Source organism: Amyelois transitella, chromosome Z, assembly GCF_032362555.1.
Source record: "Amyelois transitella isolate CPQ chromosome Z, ilAmyTran1.1, whole genome shotgun sequence".
Taxonomy (NCBI): Eukaryota; Metazoa; Arthropoda; class Insecta; order Lepidoptera; family Pyralidae; genus Amyelois; species Amyelois transitella.
This window is the reverse complement of record NC_083535.1, coordinates 12293792-12312858: the sequence shown is the minus strand read 5'-3', so window position 1 is coordinate 12312858 and position 19067 is coordinate 12293792. Positions and strand designations below refer to the sequence as shown.

Genomic DNA, 19067 nt, shown 5'->3' with positions numbered 1-19067 from the left:
ACAAAAGTTATCATTCCGCGATTGGAAGAGAAATATACTTTACCAATCAGACACACAACGATTAGTAATAATACTATTACTCGACGTAAAATAGTATTGCAACGATAAGCAACACTGCTACCTTAACAACCCATGAAAGTCAGCCGGACTAAGGTCTCCCCATAAAATGTTTTGGGGAGACCTTAGTCCGGCTGACTTAGGGGGGAATTTAACCTATACTTCCCGCGTGTGGATCGAGAACGCAACCTTTGCAAGAAAACCTAATGCATATTGGATCGATCATGGTTACACATCCAGTTTTCTGAATGTGCAGGTTTCCTCACGATGTTTTTCCCTCACAGTATTCAAACTTATGAGTAAGTAACTTCGAAAATGAATGAATAAATGAAAAAAGGGATGGCCAACCTGTATTATTTACGCCATACGTATTTTAACCTTGCAGATTCAACCACCGACTGTCTTAATGAGTAGCAGTGTTACTCAATGGTACTACTAATTGTGGTGCGTCTAATCGGAAACAATCGAAAATAACAGGTACCCGCTTGTAATAATGATCATGTCAGCATTCATGCTTATTTATACATAAGTTTTTTTTTTACAACGATAAAAATATTACATAATTATGATTGTAGCATCATTGGCGGAATGTCAAATTTATACGGGTTATGTCACAAATTGCCACTTTTATTATTTTATTGAGGAACATTAAATTACTATTTAAACAATGTGGGGTTCCGGTTTTATACATAAAAAAGAAGCCAAAGATGTCATGTTATGATATATATATGTTAAAAATGTCACAAGATACAGGGCATCTGATGATGATCAATGTCAAATCAAATGTTCCCTTACAATCAAGACCCAAGGGATGTAAACCCAAAGAGCCGTCAAAATAAAGAAGTGACGTGGCATATGACGTCACAAATATTCTTACACACTGTACGTTGTACACTCAACAACACATCAACCTACCCAAATTTACCGCAATTTTACCTATATTACGGCATCATAGTGCCATGCATGCATGCAGTATGCAGTAACTTTTCATACGACTGTATGTTATGTATTCGTCCTTTTCCGAAGATGGTATCGTGCCAGACACCAAAACAGAACATAATACAATAGAAATACATACTAAGAAGAAAAATCTTTCCTCAATTCTTAAGTTTCAATAGAATATATGTGTCAACATAATTATTTTTCATGATAATTTATTATAATGTCAGATTTTACATAAAAATCTTGATTTATATAATTTCATACAATATTTTGGAACAATAAGACTATAGGTATATATGATACATATATATTATATTAAATCTTATATTGTTTATAAGACTATACAGATGGTTGTGACGCCATAACCTTTATATCTTGTATATATGTATTTATGTACTTGTTTCAGTATTCGCAAAATGTCATCTCACGTGTCCTATGCAGTTTATCAGTTCAAGCCCTTAGCCCGTGTTTTTACAGTGCATGTTTTATATTGAACTGATAATGGACGATAAAAAAATATTTCAACGTCTACATACAGTAACAAAAATGTTATTCGTTTTTTCACAGTCCATTCAAAACTGGAACCCACAACGGCTATTGCGTGATTGGACTAAACAATGACAGATCGAAATTCAAATTGAAAAGAGGACATCCACGTTCGATTGGCGGTGTTGCCAGTTCATGCTGCGAAAAAGTACCAACTAATTTTAACCCAGACGGAGAACGATTTTCTCATTGAATTCTTCTTCGGGCTCTTCCTCCTCCTGAAAAGAAAAAATAAATTTAACAAACTAGCACTAATACATATAATCACGTCTATATTCCTTTCAGGGTAGACAGAACAGGCTTAAAAGACTGAAAGGCCATGCTTAATGGTGCAATTGTGATTCGAATTATTGACATTAGATAACGATTAGTGACAGGTTGCTAGCCCATCGCCTGCAAGAATATCCCTTAGTCGCCTGTGGTTTGCGACATCCAAGGGAATGATAGTGAGTGGTCCTATTCTAGTGTCGGCAACCACACGGCAGAGTTTTACATATATTTCATACTCACGTCGAACCCGAAGCAAGTGTCAACATCCTTCTCCAATTTAATGTTCCGCTCGGCCGCCCGCGCCGCCACCACCACCTGCTTCACATCCTTCACTTCTTGTTCTTCCTCATCTTCTTCTTCTTCCTCTTCTAGAAAAACAAATTTATCCGTGTGATAATGCATAATAACAAAATGAGTGTAGGTGGTTGAATAGGTAAGGTTTGCCCGGTGAAAAATGCATGATACGCATATGTCATAAGTTTTTTTTATTAATTTATTTGTTTAATCTTTAGGTTTATTTTGTCACTTATGTTTTAAGTCTTTTTTTTGGCTTTCTAGTTTCTTTGCAATTTGACACAATTCAAACTAGTTGTCCAATATTTTTTTACTTGTTTTGAAGACACAAATGGTTTTTTCTATATTTAAATATATTTATTTATATTATATTAAATTGAATTATTTGAAAATCTATATTTGCATTGGAATAGCCTTCTGGTTTGTTTGGAATTTGATACAACTCGGCTTCCAGTGACTATTTTTGAACTATGTACATTAGTTTGAATACTACTCGATGCTCTTACGGCGAGGGAAAACATTTTGAGCGAAACTGCACATACGGGCAATTGGATGTGTAATCATGATTGATCCAATATGGGTAAGGTTACCCTGTGAAGATGGAGAAGAGACCCTTTAGGAGGTCAGATGGGAGTCGCTTCGTGTACAAACCTCACTCACTCAATCCAGGATCCACTGTCAAAATATATAACCCAGGCTCCTCTTAAGAATTACAAGGTTGCAACCGGGACTAAAGCCAGGAGGGAAATGAGGAAGAAAATGCATAATTTCAGGTTAAAGTTTATATTATTTTAATGATCTCCAGGAACATGTATTGTTGCAAACCTTAAAATTGCAGACTTGTGTCTTCCGTCTGAGGTGACACTGGCTAACAAATAGATCCAATCACAAAATAAAAAGAAATAAGCTTGGCGCAAGAAAATTAAAGGTGTTCCCCCACTATGTTACACTAACTTGCGACTTCGGCAAAGCAAATATCCCAACTACTAAGTAAGTTTGACTGCTTTTGTCTCTCCACGCATTATCCACTAAACTAATCTTGAAATTTTGCGTATAAACAATTAAATCTGGAGAAGGGTACCGTGTCCTTACGACCAGGTAAAAACAAAAGTTAAAATGCCAAAATAAAAAAAAAATAAAAAAAATTACGCCACTTTATAATTTTTTTTTTAATTGTCCATGTACAAAGGTACCTTGCTCCTCCTCCATATAATCGGGCGCCACCAGCGCCACCTGCTGCTCGCTGCCGTCTTCCAGCTGGATCACCTCGAGGAACACGTACTGCTCCCCGTCGCCGTCCGACACCGGAACTATCTCCCCCCTCTTCAACTGATCGATGCCCAGCTTCACGATGTTGGCAGCTGCCTCTTCCTCCTCGTTTCCTGACTCCTCGTGCTCCGGCGACATAGGCTGGTGGGAAGAATTAGAATTTTTTTTAATATAATTTGCGAGCGTCGTTGATTTTATTTACAGATTACATCTGTGATACATTAAAAATATAAATATTTGTGTTTCAGTATAATTATTTATGAGTAAAAAATATTTTCCAATTCATAATTTGATTTTGCTAGAGGCTGAAAAATATTTCGCATCCGCAATTATCATATTTATAAAATTGGGACCAATTTTCTTATCAAGATTTTATTCAAAAGGCTCTTTAAAAATGTTATATGTGAGCTATATAGAAATGGAACATTACAGTTGGCAAAATAGAATGTTAGTTAATGGACCACATAACCAAAAAGCATAAAATAGGGAATTTAATTGGAACGCACAGTTTGCAAAAAAAGTCACAAGCTTAGCTGCTATGGCGCGCGGAGCATGGTATCTTATTGCTATTATAAAATATATTCTAAAATGGACTCTTCCGGCCTCCATTTACAAGAACTGCCTCCATTTTTTAATTTAATACATAAAATATTAACAAGACAGCACAAAATACAATTTACTTTCGCAGCGTTTTGTTTTTTTTGACTGAATATAAAATATGGGCCAATATTTTTTTTACAATATACGCATAATACCATAATTTATTATGTGTTATTACGAATGTCAAACTGGAGTCGTTTCGTGCAAATCCCTACTTATCCAAAGAGGTAACCTTTCTCCAGAAAGTTAAGACTGTCATCTGGATTAATGCCAGGAGAAAGAATATAAAAACAATGAAAAGAATTGATTTTTAGAAACACTTGGCCAATAAAAAAATGTATTGTAAAACATTACAGATAGCATCGTGTATATAAGAAAGTTCTTCTAACACTTCTAGACTAGATATTAAAATTTTTATTGTTTATCTCTCCCACATCGCGTGAAAAAATAAAAACAAAAAATGATATACTGACAAATCACGAACTTGCGTATTTATAAAATAAGTGGGATATCCGCTGAACATTCGCAGTAAGTTATAATAAGAGGTGATTTCGCAAAATACATTAAATCGCAAAGCATGTGTCGCAGGAGTATAACAAAAATAGAAATTTGTTTAATTAAACATTTTGATCAAATCACGGGTCATATCAAAACAAAAACACTTTTATTATTCCTCTAAACAAATCGAGTGGTTGGACAGATACCATTACGGGATTGAAGGAAAATATTTTTAATATAAAGAATCTGACTCTCATTAATGAAAGAGAGTGAGTCAGGCAATTTTTAAGTTCGCTAGGCATCAAAATCGGTTCGATACTTTGAGAGTTAATAATGATGTTATGATTACAGAATTTATCAGAATCGCGAGGTCTACATTCATGGTGCACATCAGTCCACAACTTGTGTTAGAATATTCGCGTGGCCGCACCGAGCGATTATAAAATATATGAAATAGATATAATATATATTCGCTATGGCAATAGAATTTTGTTAGAGCTAAAATTAAAATAAAATTTAAAAAGAAAAATTAAGCACTTCTTTCGCGCGCTAAGCTTGGTTTATTGGTTTAAGATGCTAGACTGCGGTAAAATAGGTCTAGTTTATTATACCAGCAAGGACAACAACAAAAAATTAAACAATGTTTTTGAAAACTATAAAAAAAATTAATTACTCTGAGGTCTCTTCAATTAATTATTTAGTATCTTTTAAGTTCATCTTTTAGGCGATGTGCTCTTAAAGCCAAATAACTGAACGTGGCCTATCAGTCTTTTCAAGACTGTTGGCTGTCTAGCCCGCAAGGAATATATACACGTGACTATATGTATGTACGTATCTTTAAAGTACAATACAATACAACGTAATACTGACCTCTTCCACATGTATTTCTCCATCAATGATCTTGACCTGCCTCTGCCTGCCGATCTTCAGCGCCATGGCCCGCTCCTGGTGGCCGGAGTCAGGGTCGTGGACGGCCAAATGCCGGATCAGGTTGCCTGAAAACAATTATAATTGAACTAGCCATCCCGCAAACGTTAATTAAGGACGTCCTGGTAAAGGGTCAGGTCAAAAGTACCCGAAACCGCCGAGCTTGTATGAAGAGAGTTATGAATGTGGATGAAGCAAAGGAAATATGCAGATATCGTGGCAAGTGGAAAGAGGTAGTCTCTGCCTACCCCTCCGGGAAAGAGGCGTGATTTTATGTATGTATGTATGTATCCCGCAAACGTTTTGTTTTGCCATATAAATAATTTTCAAATAATTTCTAGTTAAAAAAAATGTTAAGGGTGGACAATCATTAAGGGGTATGAAAAATAGATGTTGGCCGATTCTCAGACCTACTGGATATGCTCACCAAATTTCATGAGAATAAATAGGTCAAGCCGTTTCGTGGGACAACGGGAACGAACATTGTGACACGAGAATTTTATATATATGATTTAGGAAAATCAAAGCAGTAACATGTCAGCTGCTATTTCGCTGATAATATTGAACCTTAAAGGTACACAAGGTTTATACATAATGCTAATAGCATTCCCTACTTTTTAACTTTTAGAAAATAGCGTACCGATATATAAATCTGTATGAATTAAAGATAATCCAGCTAAGTGTTCTCACCTTTATGTGCAAAGGTCCGTTTACATTCGTGGCAAGTGTGCGTCTTTTCCTTGGGCGGCTTGGCCACGTAATTCGGATTGTGGTATATGTTTTGATGCCGCCGCAGCAACTGCTTTTGCCTAATAAAACCAAATAAAAAAATTTGCATTCATATAAAATATTCTAATTTTCAATTATTCTTAAGCAAATGAAGATATTAATAAACACACTTTCCCATTAATAATATGTACTACTAGCTTTTCGACTCGGCACGGATGGCATTCATAGATAATATTTTTTAATGTCAGTATGGATGTTTGTTACTCTTTCACGCAAAAACTGAACTACTACTGAACCGATTACAATGAAATTTGGTATGTAGGTAGCTCTGAAGACCCAGAATAACATATAAGCTAGGTACTTTTTATCACGGAGTCCCCACCGGAACGATTTCACGCGGACGAAGTCGCGGGGGGCCTCTAGTAAGTAATAAAGCAATTCCTAGCGATTCGTCAAGGTTTTATTGTCTTTTTCCTCCTTGCCGTAGTGACGGTAACATCCTCATCACTCTGGTGAGGAGTCCGGGCTACGCTCTTGACCATGAATCCCGGATTGGGCTAGTCAGTTATTTACATAAAACGACACTCCCATCTGACTGTAATTAACAATAGTAAGGTAAGTTTAAACAAACAATTTTCAATTTGAGTAACTAGCAAACAGCTGAATGTGGCCATTCACTCCTTACAAGACAGTCGGCCCTGTCTACCCCGCTAGGGATATAGACGTGACCATATGTATGTATATACATAATTTGTACATATTTTATTTTATCTTTATTTATTTGACGGAACATTCGTATTGAAATAACTAGTTCTACATTCATTCATGTTTTTTAATGTAGACTTAGCATTCGTCCATGATTTAGATTTAAGAGATCTATATTTGTACATTGACGTCCTATGAAAATGCTGCAGTGTAGTTTGTTCCGCCGCTTCTTCTACACATGCGCTTTGGAAGCTGTAGTAGTTATAATTTAGAATTTAGTGATGCGACGTCAACAAGTGATACCTTGTATCCATCCAATTTTAAAAAATAAATCTAATCTATTCTATTCTATGCATGTGTGTAACTAGCTGTGCCCGCGACTCGGTCCGCGTGGAATAGTTATTTTGGGTATTATTGGAGCCCTCAAGGGGTTTTTCACGTTTTCCATTATTTCTTCGGTCCTAATAGTTGCAGCGTGATGTAATACAGCCTAAAGCCTTCCTTGATAAATGGTCTATTCAACACAAAAATATTCTTTTCAATTCGAACCAGTAGTTCCTGAGATTAGCGCGTTCAAACAAACAAACTCTTCAGCTTTATAATATTAGTATAGATTCGAAGTAACCCACCTGAACGACTGGTCGCACAGATCGCAAACGAACGGCTTCTCGTCAGTGTGCTTCAGCATGTGAGACTTGAGATGTCTGAGCGTGGTCGAAGCGTACGGGCACAGTTCGCACTTGTAGCACTTCTCGCCTTCGTGTGTCTGTGAAACCGTTCAACCGTTTTTCATTAACAATTTATAAATCTGCCGTGGTATAACTAAAATGCCGTTATCTGACATCAGGATTTACACCTTACACCTTTACCAGTAAAATAAGAAAAAAAAATCACTTTCGATCTGTATATACGACTTTTTGGTACCTTTAAGTCATTAATAGGCGTTCTCATTGATGAATGGCATCAGTTTAAATTTTTACCGCAGTTTTTGACGTTTTACTTAAAACAAGGATTTGGCAGATAACGGCATTTTAGTTATACCAGGGCAGAAATGTACTTATGCACTAGATGTGTATATGTATGTGGGAGAAGTTTTGTTTTTTTATTTTTATTTTTAAATCCTTTTTGCTGGCTTGACCTCTTACTTATTTTTACACTGGCAACATTAAGACATAGAATAGAAAGTCTGTGGTACGATGTAAGACGTTGTGTTTTTTAAAAAGACCAATAAAATAAGAAGATTTACGATATAATTCCGCATTGTTTTAATTTCATTCCCACATATATACATACATATATATAGTCACGCAGCGGGGTAGACAGGGCCAACAGTCCTGAAGAGACTGACAGGCCACGTTCAGCTGTTTGGCTTTGAATGATAAAATTGAGATTCAAATAGTGACAGGTTGCTAGCACGAAAAAACGTTAAAAGCATATCCCTTAGTCGCCTCCTACTCCCATAACCCCACAAACTAGTCATTGGTATATTTCACTTCCATCCATTTCATTAGCATATGTGACCTCGTATATTAAATAAATAAATAAAAAGCCTTTATTTCCGAACTTTTGACATTTTTACATAATTAAAACAAAGTAATTAAAACTAAAGTCTACATTTAACTACAAAAGGTCTCTCAGTTCGGTGTGCCTTATGGCAAAGGCCTCCTCCAGACCTCGTATATTACTTTATAGAATTCCGCTTCAAAACATGTCAATAAAATCTTTGACCTTACCTTATTGTGAACTTTGCAAGAGTAGCGGTCGGGGAAAGATTTTCCGCATCGTTTGCACTTCAGCGGTTTGTCAGAAGTGTGCAGTTTCTGAACGTGTATGCGGAGGTCAGTTTTGCGACCACATTTGGCCGGGCATAGCTCACAAGCGAACACAGGCTTTTCGGCAACTGTTGAAATTAATTAAAGATTTAAATCATAAGATCCTTGATGTAAATAAACGAGATTTGAATTACTTAGTGCCAGGTGGTTCCCGGCACCATTACAAAAAAGAATAGGACCACTCCATCTCTTTCCATCGGATGTCGTAAAAGGCGACTAAGGGATAGGCTTATAAACTTGGGATTTCTCTTTTAGGCGATGGGCTAGCAACCTGTCACTATTTGAATCTCAATTCTATCACTAAGCCAAACAGCTGAGCATGGCCTATCAGTCTTTTCAAGACTGGTGTCTCTGTCTACCCCGCTAGGGATATAGACGTGATCATATGTATGTATGTATGTGTTGAATTACTTAAATGCATTTCTATTTATAAAATAAACTTATTCAATTAAGTAGTTATTTTCAAAACTGAACATTGTAAAGTTTTAAAAAATATAAAATCATTCTTATTTTTTTTCGTCCAGGCGTTAGTCCTGGTTACATCTTCACCTCTCGCCCGGTTTTGGGAGGTGTCTTCATAAAACTAGACTCCATAACAACCTCCGCAATCTTTTGCAGAACTTAAACCATTATTGGATCATGGTTACACATCCAGTTGCCTGTAGGTTTCTTCGCGATGTTGTCGCTCCCCGTAAGAGCATCGGTTAGCATTCAAACTAATGTTAACTCAGAAAACCATTGGTATATTTAGGAGTTAGGATCTAGCTAGGATTTGAACCTACGCCCTCCACTCGAGTCACGCGTTTTTAAGTCAGGCATCTAAGCGAGCCCCTTCTAAACTGTCACGCTTCAAGGGAAAGACATTTAGATTTTCATTCGCTATTGAACCAGGCATTTTCCTTCCATCTCACCCGATGGCAAGAGACGATCAAGATGAAAATTAAAGACTTACCATTGTGTATGAGTTTGTGTGCTTTCAGCGAGTTGGACTGAGCGAAACACATGTTGCAGTGATCGCACTTGTAAGGCTTCTCCCCCGTGTGCGTTCGAAGGTGACGCTTCAGCTTGAACATGTCCGGAGAGGCGTACGTGCAGTGTGGGCACTGTCAAAGAAAAGGTAACTTTACAAAATTATTCGATCAATAGCGAACCGGTACGACTTTGAATGGATAGCGTTATTGATTACCATACAAATAGGGAACATGCAATAATTTTAGTTTTGATTTCATTTTAAAGAATTCCATGTAAAATAAGTCTTAACATATTAAAAAAATTAAAACAATCTAATTTATCGTAAAAAAATGCGGCTTTAAACTGATCGTTTAAATTTTCGCGCCAAAACGGACCTACACTTCCAATGACGTCACACGTGTCTGACACTGGTCGTGCTTGCCTTCGTTGATTACAGTGTTTCCACAATGAGGGGAATTCCCCTTTTAAGGGGTAATCAGGGTCCAGAGGGGAAGAAAATGGGGAAATTTTAGGTAATCATATATTAATTTTTATTATATATAAAATTATATCGACGGCCTCTTTGGCGCAGCGGTAGTACGCTTGTCTGTGACACCAGAGGTCCCGGGTTCGAATCCCGGTCAGGGCATGATGAGAAAAGAACTTTTTCTGATTGGTTTGGGTCTTGGATGTTTATCTATATAAGTATTTATTATAAAATATACAAAGTATCGTTGAGTTAGTATCTCGTAACACAGTCTCGAACTTACTTCGAGGCTAACTCAATCAGTGTAATTTGTCCCGTATATATTTATAAAAAATATATTTAAAAATTAAACTTTTAGTTACAACAAAAGTGCCAAAACTACAGCAAAATAATTTTTGAGGGGAAAAAAGTTCTGAAAAGTGGAAATCGGAATTGAGGCATGGGGAAAGAAAATTTTTATAGTGGAAACACTGGTTGATTATCATAAATTGCAAATTTTCTCGACTTTCCACTAAGTTTTTTGTAATAATTTAAAATGGAATATCCATCCACATCAAGTGATCACAAGACATAATACCGAAAAAATTCGGATAAAAAGTCGTGTTGATTCATGTTTTGTGCCTATGTGTCCATCTACTTTAACAAAGTTTCTAAATGCCTGTGTAGATCATTTTCTCATACCCCAAATAGACTATAGTATAATCATTTGTTGTGCACTTGTTAATCACCTTTAATTAAAATTGAATAAAAAACAATATTTTCGAAGCATAGTTTTATTTAATAAATTTATGAAATATTTGAAAAACAAAAAAATGTGCTTATATATTATATATATATCTTTTAATTTCGGAAATACAGCATCTATCCAGAATTTCTTTGCAATATTCATTACAGATACAATGCTGTTATCATATGGCACACAACATTTTGGTGTTATTTTATTGTATTTCACATAGGAAAGTATGGCAGCTTCGGTTGAAGGATATTTGACTTCTATTGTATAATTTTCAGTAAGCCCGTCAGGTGTTGCTCCAAAAATAGGATACTCGGCATTAAGAAGTAGTCCAGCTTCTTCAATTTCAATCTGAATTGCAGAAACAAAAATATGAATTATGTACTACAAAAGCCTTGAACCAAACATTACAAATTTCTTTTATTCATAATATTCAAACAAACAAAAACCACCGAACTTACCTTTTCTTTCTTGCTTACTACTTTGAGAACTTTTTTTTCTAGTATTTTCCCTCTACTCATCGCAATGGAAGTAAATTTTGAATGTTCTCCCATAATTGCGTTCAGAAGGGAACCATTTATAGTTCTACAGTGAGCGGCTTCATAAAGAGTTGAGCCAGTAATTCTGCCGTACCTGTAAAATAGAAAAATAAACTTATATACAGCTAATATGCCAATCAAGTTTATGTTATGTGAGTATGATAATGAGTTTATTTTGTCAAAATATTTTTTTTATTCATGGTATTTTAGTGATAAATACAATAAACAAAACTAAGCTAGAAGTCTTACTACTTACCTCAACTCAAACAACATTGGTGAATCACTTTGATGTTTGGTGGTGGAAAATACCATATTTATATTATCAGTGGTCATTTGCTTTGATAATGCTTCAAGAAATGATTCTGGAGAGTCCAACTTTCCAATCAAGCTTGAACACACCTTATGAATGCTTGTCTTATTGAAAGTAGCGAAGAATACTTCCCTGACAATCTTTTTTATTGACAGCATCTACAAATTCTTATAAAATATCCACCTAAAAATATGCAGTTATTATTGTAACACACATTTAACTTCTTTTCAATCTCTTTAAATAAAAAAGCTGCTTACTTGAGAGAAACTGTGATTGACTGAAACTTGACCCATTTCTTTGGCTTTTATGACAGATTTTCCAGAAGCACATGTAGATAATTTCGACTTCTTCCAATAGCATGTGACGGACGTAATTAGAGGCTGCTCAGACCTTCTGTGCACCATAGCAATAGTGCAGCAGCATGCTTGCACCCACTTGTATATGATAAAGTTTTAGTCATGATAATAAATACCTCATAGCATTTAAAATAATCTTCTTTATGAACAGTTTAATTATTCATTAATGTCGTAATACTTGACCTGCAGAAGCTGCACAATCTTCGCATTGGCAGGACAGAACTAAGCTTTGTGCTTCATTTATTACAGCTGTAACACGATAACCTTCTTTTCGTACTTTGTGCTCTGGAGTAACTCGACTTTTCACTGTACATAATTAATCCATCTCCATCTCTTTTAATTTGCACATAACCGATTGCGTTATCGCCGTAAGATTCTCTCGTTGAGCTAAATTATAACTGCTATGTTTAGAAATTGCTGAATAAAATGCAAACAACGTTTAAAAACATTCATGCATACCGTACTAATTTAGTGCCTTTCATTTCTACACTTGAAAACTCTGCACTCACGACAAAAAATTTTTTTTTGGTAAATTTTTGGAGTCTGTTTTATTAAATCTAACTTCCATTTTTATTAAAAACGTAAATAATACGTAAATAAAGCACTACTGCCTATTAATCGCAAAGTTAACTTCTAAAAGTTGACACAGCACGAGTGACGTCACTGAACGCTGATTGGTGTTTTGAAATGCGTTTCGTTTAACGTAATTTTAATTCGTAATAATTGCTAAAAATCAACATAATTTAAAATAAAAACGTTGAAGAAGTTCTTCTTTTATATTTTTTTAACATTTTATACGTAAAATTTTCATAAATATCATATTTGCATCTTCCCTATTTTCATAAACCGTTTTGGTATTTATATAGTATCTTATGTTAGAACGTTATTTGCAACTATATGCATACCAAATTTTTTTTTAATCGATTAACTAATAACACAAAGTATAGAAATGTTGCAAAATGATTGGAAACAGTATCACAGTGTAATATTTTTAAACTTAAAAAGAGACATTGATACTAGACATTTCGATACTGTTATTTCTAAAATTGCGACTATGAGAGAAAAAAGTTATAATACCTACCAAATAGGGCCGTTCTTCTCCAAAAACATTTATTTAAATTTTCTATACGACTGAAAAGTAAATATTAAGGGCCGTTCTTATCCCTAAACAGTAATTCAAATTTCCTATACAACTAAAAAGTAAATAATAACCTGATAAGGTCGTTCTCCAGTGTGGCATCGAACGTGACGGCGTAGCTTAGACAGTTCCACAGACGCGTAGTCGCATTCCGAACACTTGTGCGGCTTCTCGTGCGTGTGTTTGTACCGGACGTGGCGCACGAGTTCACCTGATCAACATAAATTAATGATAATAAACTTATTACGGTCTAATCCTCCTTAGGTTGATTGCTCACTGCCGAGTATTACGATGTACATACATACATGTGATCATGTCTTTATTGTACATACATACATACATGTGATCACGTCTTTATTGTACATACATAAATGTGAATCTCGCGAAGACTGAAAGGGCATGTTGAGAAGTACGGTTTAATGATGGAGTTGAGATTCAAATGATGATTTGTGATGTTTTTATAAATCATAGGTAATCAAATCACGTCTGTATCCCCTGCGGGGTAGACAGAGCCAACAGTACCATAAAGAATGTGAGGCAATGTTTAGCTGTGTGTCTTAATGATATAAGAATAGGTAAAGAGCAATTTATTTACAAAAATTACCATAGCTCAAATTGTGTAACCAACTAAATAAACTATGGATGGACGAAACTAATTATCAAAACTAACAGTAACAAATGACAAATTTCAGCAACTCACCGGACGTCGTGAATGGACTCTTGCAATACTTGCAGATGTGCGGTTTGACTCCGTTGTGCATGTTCAAATGATTCTGCAACGAGGCGACAGTCTTGAAACCGCGCTCGCACACATTGCACTTGTGCGGGCGGTCCTCAGAGTGAGTCTTCATGTGGCGAAGGAGGAGGTACCTGGGGCACAATCGACGGTTAATTAAATATAGAAACGTTGTGAGGAAGTGCCGTGTGGTTCCCGGCACCAGTACAAAAAAGAATAGGACCACTCCATCTATTTCCCATGGATGTCGTTAAAGGCGACTAAGGGACAGGCTTAAAAACTTGGGTTTCTTCTTTTAGGCGATGGGCTAGCAACCTGTCACTATTTGAATCTCAATTCTATCATTAAGCCAAATAGCTGAACATGGCCATTCAGTCTTTTCAAGACTGTTGGCTCTGTCTACCTCTCAAGGGATATAGACGTGACCATATGTATGTATGTATGCATGCTGTGAGGTAAGCTGCACAATCAAGAAACTGGATGTGTAACCATGATTGATCCAAGGTTAACCTGCAAAGGTTGCAGAAGTCAGACGGGAGTCGCTTCATAATAAATACCTGACTCACCCAATCCAGGATCCATGGTCAAAGGCATTACACAGGGCTCCTTTCCAGACTGCTGAGGATGCAACCGGGACTAAAGCCAGGAAGATTTAAAAATAATTACCTCCTGTGACTGGTGTATGTACAGAAACTGCATGTGAAATGTGGCCTCAAGTACTGACGGGAGGTCTTCTTGCCACCAGTGACCGGCTTCGGTTTCTTCTCAAGCAGCTCCTCGGCTTCGGACTGTTGTTGCTCCTCATCGTTGGCCTCCTCCTCGTCAAATATGTACACATCATCGTTCTTCTCTTCTTGCTGGTTGGACAAATGGCTTTGTTCAATTTTTATTTTATTTACTGCATATCATTTTGTTCAGTTCAGTTCTGACTACTGCAAAAGGCACTGGCTTATAAATTGGCACAACATGAACCCCGTCGGGTTTTGAGTGGAACGGCAAGCGGTTTTGTCAATTTAATTAAGTATAATTTGATTTAATTCAATTTGATTTGTTCATTTAATTAAGTTTACTTCTAAATGTGAAGTTCATTCTTATCATTTTAATTACATAATTTGACAACTTGATTTGATCTGTGTTCAATTGGATGTTTGTTGCAACTAGTAACACCAAATTTATTATTCTTATAAGAAATGTTTTGTGTAATGGCAACATCAACATCTTGTTTGTGTAAAAACACGTGTAATGGACGCTTTTTTTACCGCAGTGAGGAACCATCAGCCCCACACGAATAATACGCAGTCAATGAAGGTCGGCATAATGTTAGACTTGAACTTATTGCAATGTGTTTGTGGATATTCACCTAATTACTCAAGATATTCATTCAATTGCAGTAATTCTAACAAAAGCCCATTTATCTCATTCCATCACATCTACATATTTTAGGGGTGTATTATACTTTTTCCAATCGGGTGATTACACATTTTCATATCCTACTAAGTAACCTGTAAGGATGTGTGGATGTATGTTTTTCACACTGAACTTGCCGACTGACGGATTTTGATGAAATTTGTTAAATATATAGAATATAACCTGGAATAACGTTATATTTAAATTATATTTCAATATTAAAGGCGTAATTTTATTCCGTACAAATAGTATGTCTACTGTACAAATATTTTCAGTATCCAAAACGGTTAATACAACAAAGATAATTATTTGACTAATAAAAATTTAAATTTTTAATACATTTATCCAGAGATCCCATAGCGCAGCTAGTTTAGAATATGACAGAGAGAGAGAGATGTTTGACTTACTTCCACCTTTCCCACTTGATCTTGAACCACAAGAACATAGCTGACCTCCCCAGTGCTGGTCTCCGATGGCATGATGGTGACGGTCTGGTAACGGTCCCCGTCCACCATCATCTGCTCATCTTCAGGCATTGCCGCTTCTATGTTCTGATGACAATATTATATTTATTTATTATTAAAATTTCGATTAAATCAATAAAAACAACGTCTATTCCACATTTCTATTCTAATTGTAAGTTTGAATAACTGAAAAGATGACGTTTTTTGAAAAAAAAAAAAAACTACAGTATGTTAAATACCATTTCCTTGATCTGCTTTCATTCAACCATTTAAGAATTCCCTTGTCTATTCCTGTCACCTTAATTTCTTTCACACTACGACATTTCCAATTATACACTGTGCTTCTTCTGCCAAACTTTAAGTTCCATACATTAGTGTTGGGACCTACACCATTTTATCCACTGTCAGAAAAGCCTTTTATAGTTTCTGATTGCCCACAGGCTGGATAGGATAACTAGATTCTGGGAACATGGACCAATGAGTGTTTAACACGTTAAGCGCCAAGGTACCTCCGAGGCAAATGTTGTGGAAATTGCAATTTTATTTGCTTATATCTTACATCCCATGATACGAAAATACTATGTGAACTTAATTTTATTTTTTTACCTGTTCTCCTAACCTGTTTTTTTTTAAGTTGTATCATATGATATTCACCATGTTCCCAGCATACAATCTCCTTTCAATACCACTATTATCACACTTTCCATCTGTTGCAAACTTGGATCGTAGATATTTTTACAAACTCTTCCAGTTGCTCCACTTTTTTACACTTTTAAAACTAGACTTATGTTATTAATAGAAACCAATAGCGCTAACCTGCACATTTTCTTGAGAGACTGTTGCGGGCAAGGAGACAATGTTCTGGTTGTCCCCTGCGGGCTGGTAATAATAGCGCCCCTCCTCGTCCACAAAGTAAGTGATACCTGCGTTGGCATCCTGTTCTTCTTCACCATTCACTGTTATACAATTTAACTTTTAGTCTTTGGCTTGTCTATGAAAATCTAGATTTTGTTCTGCCAGTGTTAAAATTTGTAGGGATGGAATTCACATCCATGAAGAAAAATAATTATTTAAGACATGACCATATTAATATATGTACGTACTTATTAGGTCTTCTATGTTAGTCTGGGACCAAAAGAAAAACATAGATAGAATCCTGCTGCTTCTTCTCTTATGTAGATGGTAAAAGTCAATCAAAAGATAAAGCATCATATAACCAGTACAAATATTCCTATTCTAGGGTTAGACATAGTTCTCTTAGGTTACGGCGGTTAGACAGCAGTCGCTCTGTGTAAAAACAAATTAGTAACCTCGTCAAATCTAAGATAGGACAGGAGTAGTGGACCTCGGACTCTGCAGACGGACACTGGATCTAACCAGGAATACATACACTTAGACAAAGAATGTTATAGTAGCAAAAACAGCGAGGTACTGCTCTTGTGAATCTTAGATGATAGCTTAGCACTATCTTTGAATCTCAATTCCGTCCGGCCATACATTGCCTTCTCATTCTTGGCTATAGGCTCTGTTTAAGCCTAAGGCAATATGTGATTGTATCTTCAACAGTGACAAATAAATAGAAACAAATGTTACGAATCTAGCATTACTCACCAGTGAGGACAGTAGCTGTGTTGCTTTGATTGATGAAAGTCGGAATAAGGCTCTTGCCTTTCCCCTTTTTATCTGGAGGCATCCTGGTAACAAATATTGAGCGATGAGTTTGTTATAGTAAATTTTTATTGCACAGAAATTTACACAGTTACAAGAAATAGAACATAGTCATAAAAGTGTTTTGTTAAATGTAGACATAGAAGAAATAAAGGTTATTAGTTCGGGCTGAATCCACTTTATACATACATAAAGGCATACAGTTGCCAAAGATAGTACGGGCATTAAATTAATCTGTTAATCTAAAAGCAATATAAGTAATTCTACTAAGATTTTTATTAGTTTTGTCTTTGCAGTCCTATCCGAAAACTTATACTTAAAAGAGTTTTTAAGTATTTAGTATTTTGATGCTTATTCTTTATAAATGGAATTAATTATGAAGGATGGTTTGTCAGTTTCTTTTCCTAAAGAGACATTTGGCTTCTAATCCAGGTTCCTATTCAGGAGGAAGTCAACTCATACACTGCACAAAAGTACTCACCTACAGTGCAAATAAAATTGAATATTAAATATTTTAAGCCTATGTTAATGATTTTGGAGGAAAGAACACAATATTATTGGTCAAAACACGGGGCGCTCCTAGTAGATATATACACCTACGTGGATCTAACACCTACGCTTTACAAAATCAATACAGTTTTCAGCTTTTATGTAGGCAGTTCGCAATAAAGTCGATGAAGATGCCCATTATTAAAAATAACTACAGATACAACACCTTTGTTTTATTAATCCGAATTGAATAGCCTTATCGACAATTAGGTATTTATCAATCCTATGACTGAATTTACTAGCATAAACCATAATAATTTTTTTTTTATATATTATATGCAAATCCACATGTGATATCGGAATAAAATTTCGCCTACCTGAACACTTTCCCTGGAGTTTTAACACTTTTCATGAATTTATCATAACTGATGGGGAGTTACAACTTCAAGGATTAGAAATCAAGTAGGAGGGCCGCCATCTTAGTAACATGTAGTTTTGCTTCATGGTATCGTATCGAGTATCACAGAAAACAATAATAAAACACAATAATTCACAAAATATAATCAACATCCACAATAAACAAAACAAATTAGCGCCACAATCTGAAAACTAGAAAAGATCACAGACGGCGCTGTCGTCTATGTGAAGTTATTCTTCTGACAATGAATTCATGGAATTTTCATGTAATTAATCCAATCTTTGTTCTAACGTATATGCACTATTATTACTGAAATATTGGTTAAAATTACTAACACTGAAAAAAACACGTAAAACAAACACTAAAATAGATACCTGAGTGCCTTTTTAGAGCTTCTAAAATTTCTCAATGGGGGCGTTTCAATCAATTTCGACGAGGCGATAGTGACGCCGTAATGGCGGCGGATATGAGAACTACAAGTGAACCGGAAACAGTTGGGTAATGTTGCCAGAACAAGGAAAAAATTGACTTTTTAAAAATGTTTTCTACGGCAATGGATAAAAGTATTTTTACATGAAAATATAACCAACCTGGATAATTAAAACTCAAAACTCTGATGAACTTTTTCTTTGCATATCTTAAAAATCAGTTCTAATAGAATTAGAAACATTATTTCCTTTTAGACTCCTTTCGTTTCATTTC

The 19067-nt window shown here is 35.6% G+C and overlaps 2 protein-coding genes across 4 annotated transcripts; both read right to left on the bottom strand.

Annotated features, from left to right (window-relative positions):
- Positions 1–196: 196 nt before the first annotated feature.
- On the bottom strand, positions 197–18863 carry LOC106142311 (transcriptional repressor CTCF). 2 transcript variants are annotated; one of them, XM_013344029.2, is made up of 15 exons: positions 18740–18863; positions 17402–17484; positions 16607–16746; positions 15734–15877; positions 14586–14776; positions 13884–14053; positions 13258–13394; positions 9622–9772; positions 8571–8737; positions 7467–7603; positions 6094–6212; positions 5347–5471; positions 3303–3519; positions 2056–2183; positions 197–1763 (listed from the first exon to the last, which is right to left on the bottom strand). In XM_013344029.2, the coding sequence occupies exons 2-15, from the start codon at positions 17481–17483 to the stop codon at positions 1707–1709; spliced, it is 1965 nt and encodes a 654-aa protein (XP_013199483.2). In that variant the 5' UTR covers position 17484; positions 18740–18863; the 3' UTR covers positions 197–1706. The 2 variants fall into 2 exon arrangements, with proteins under 2 accessions (XP_013199483.2, XP_013199482.2); XM_013344028.2 differs by lacking the exon at positions 18740–18863 and adding an exon at positions 18325–18673.
- On the bottom strand, positions 10148–12876 carry LOC132903990 (uncharacterized). Of its 2 annotated transcripts, XM_060953839.1 has the most exons (4): positions 11947–12876; positions 11636–11872; positions 11302–11473; positions 10148–11191 (listed from the first exon to the last, which is right to left on the bottom strand). In XM_060953839.1, exons 2-4 carry the CDS (start codon positions 11845–11847, stop codon positions 10838–10840), a joined length of 738 nt encoding a protein of 245 aa, XP_060809822.1. In that variant the 5' UTR covers positions 11848–11872; positions 11947–12876; the 3' UTR covers positions 10148–10837. The 2 variants fall into 2 exon arrangements, 1 of the variants encoding a protein (XP_060809822.1); XR_009657546.1 differs by lacking the exon at positions 11636–11872 and having other exon boundaries at positions 10928–11191.
- Positions 18864–19067: the final 204 nt, after the last annotated feature.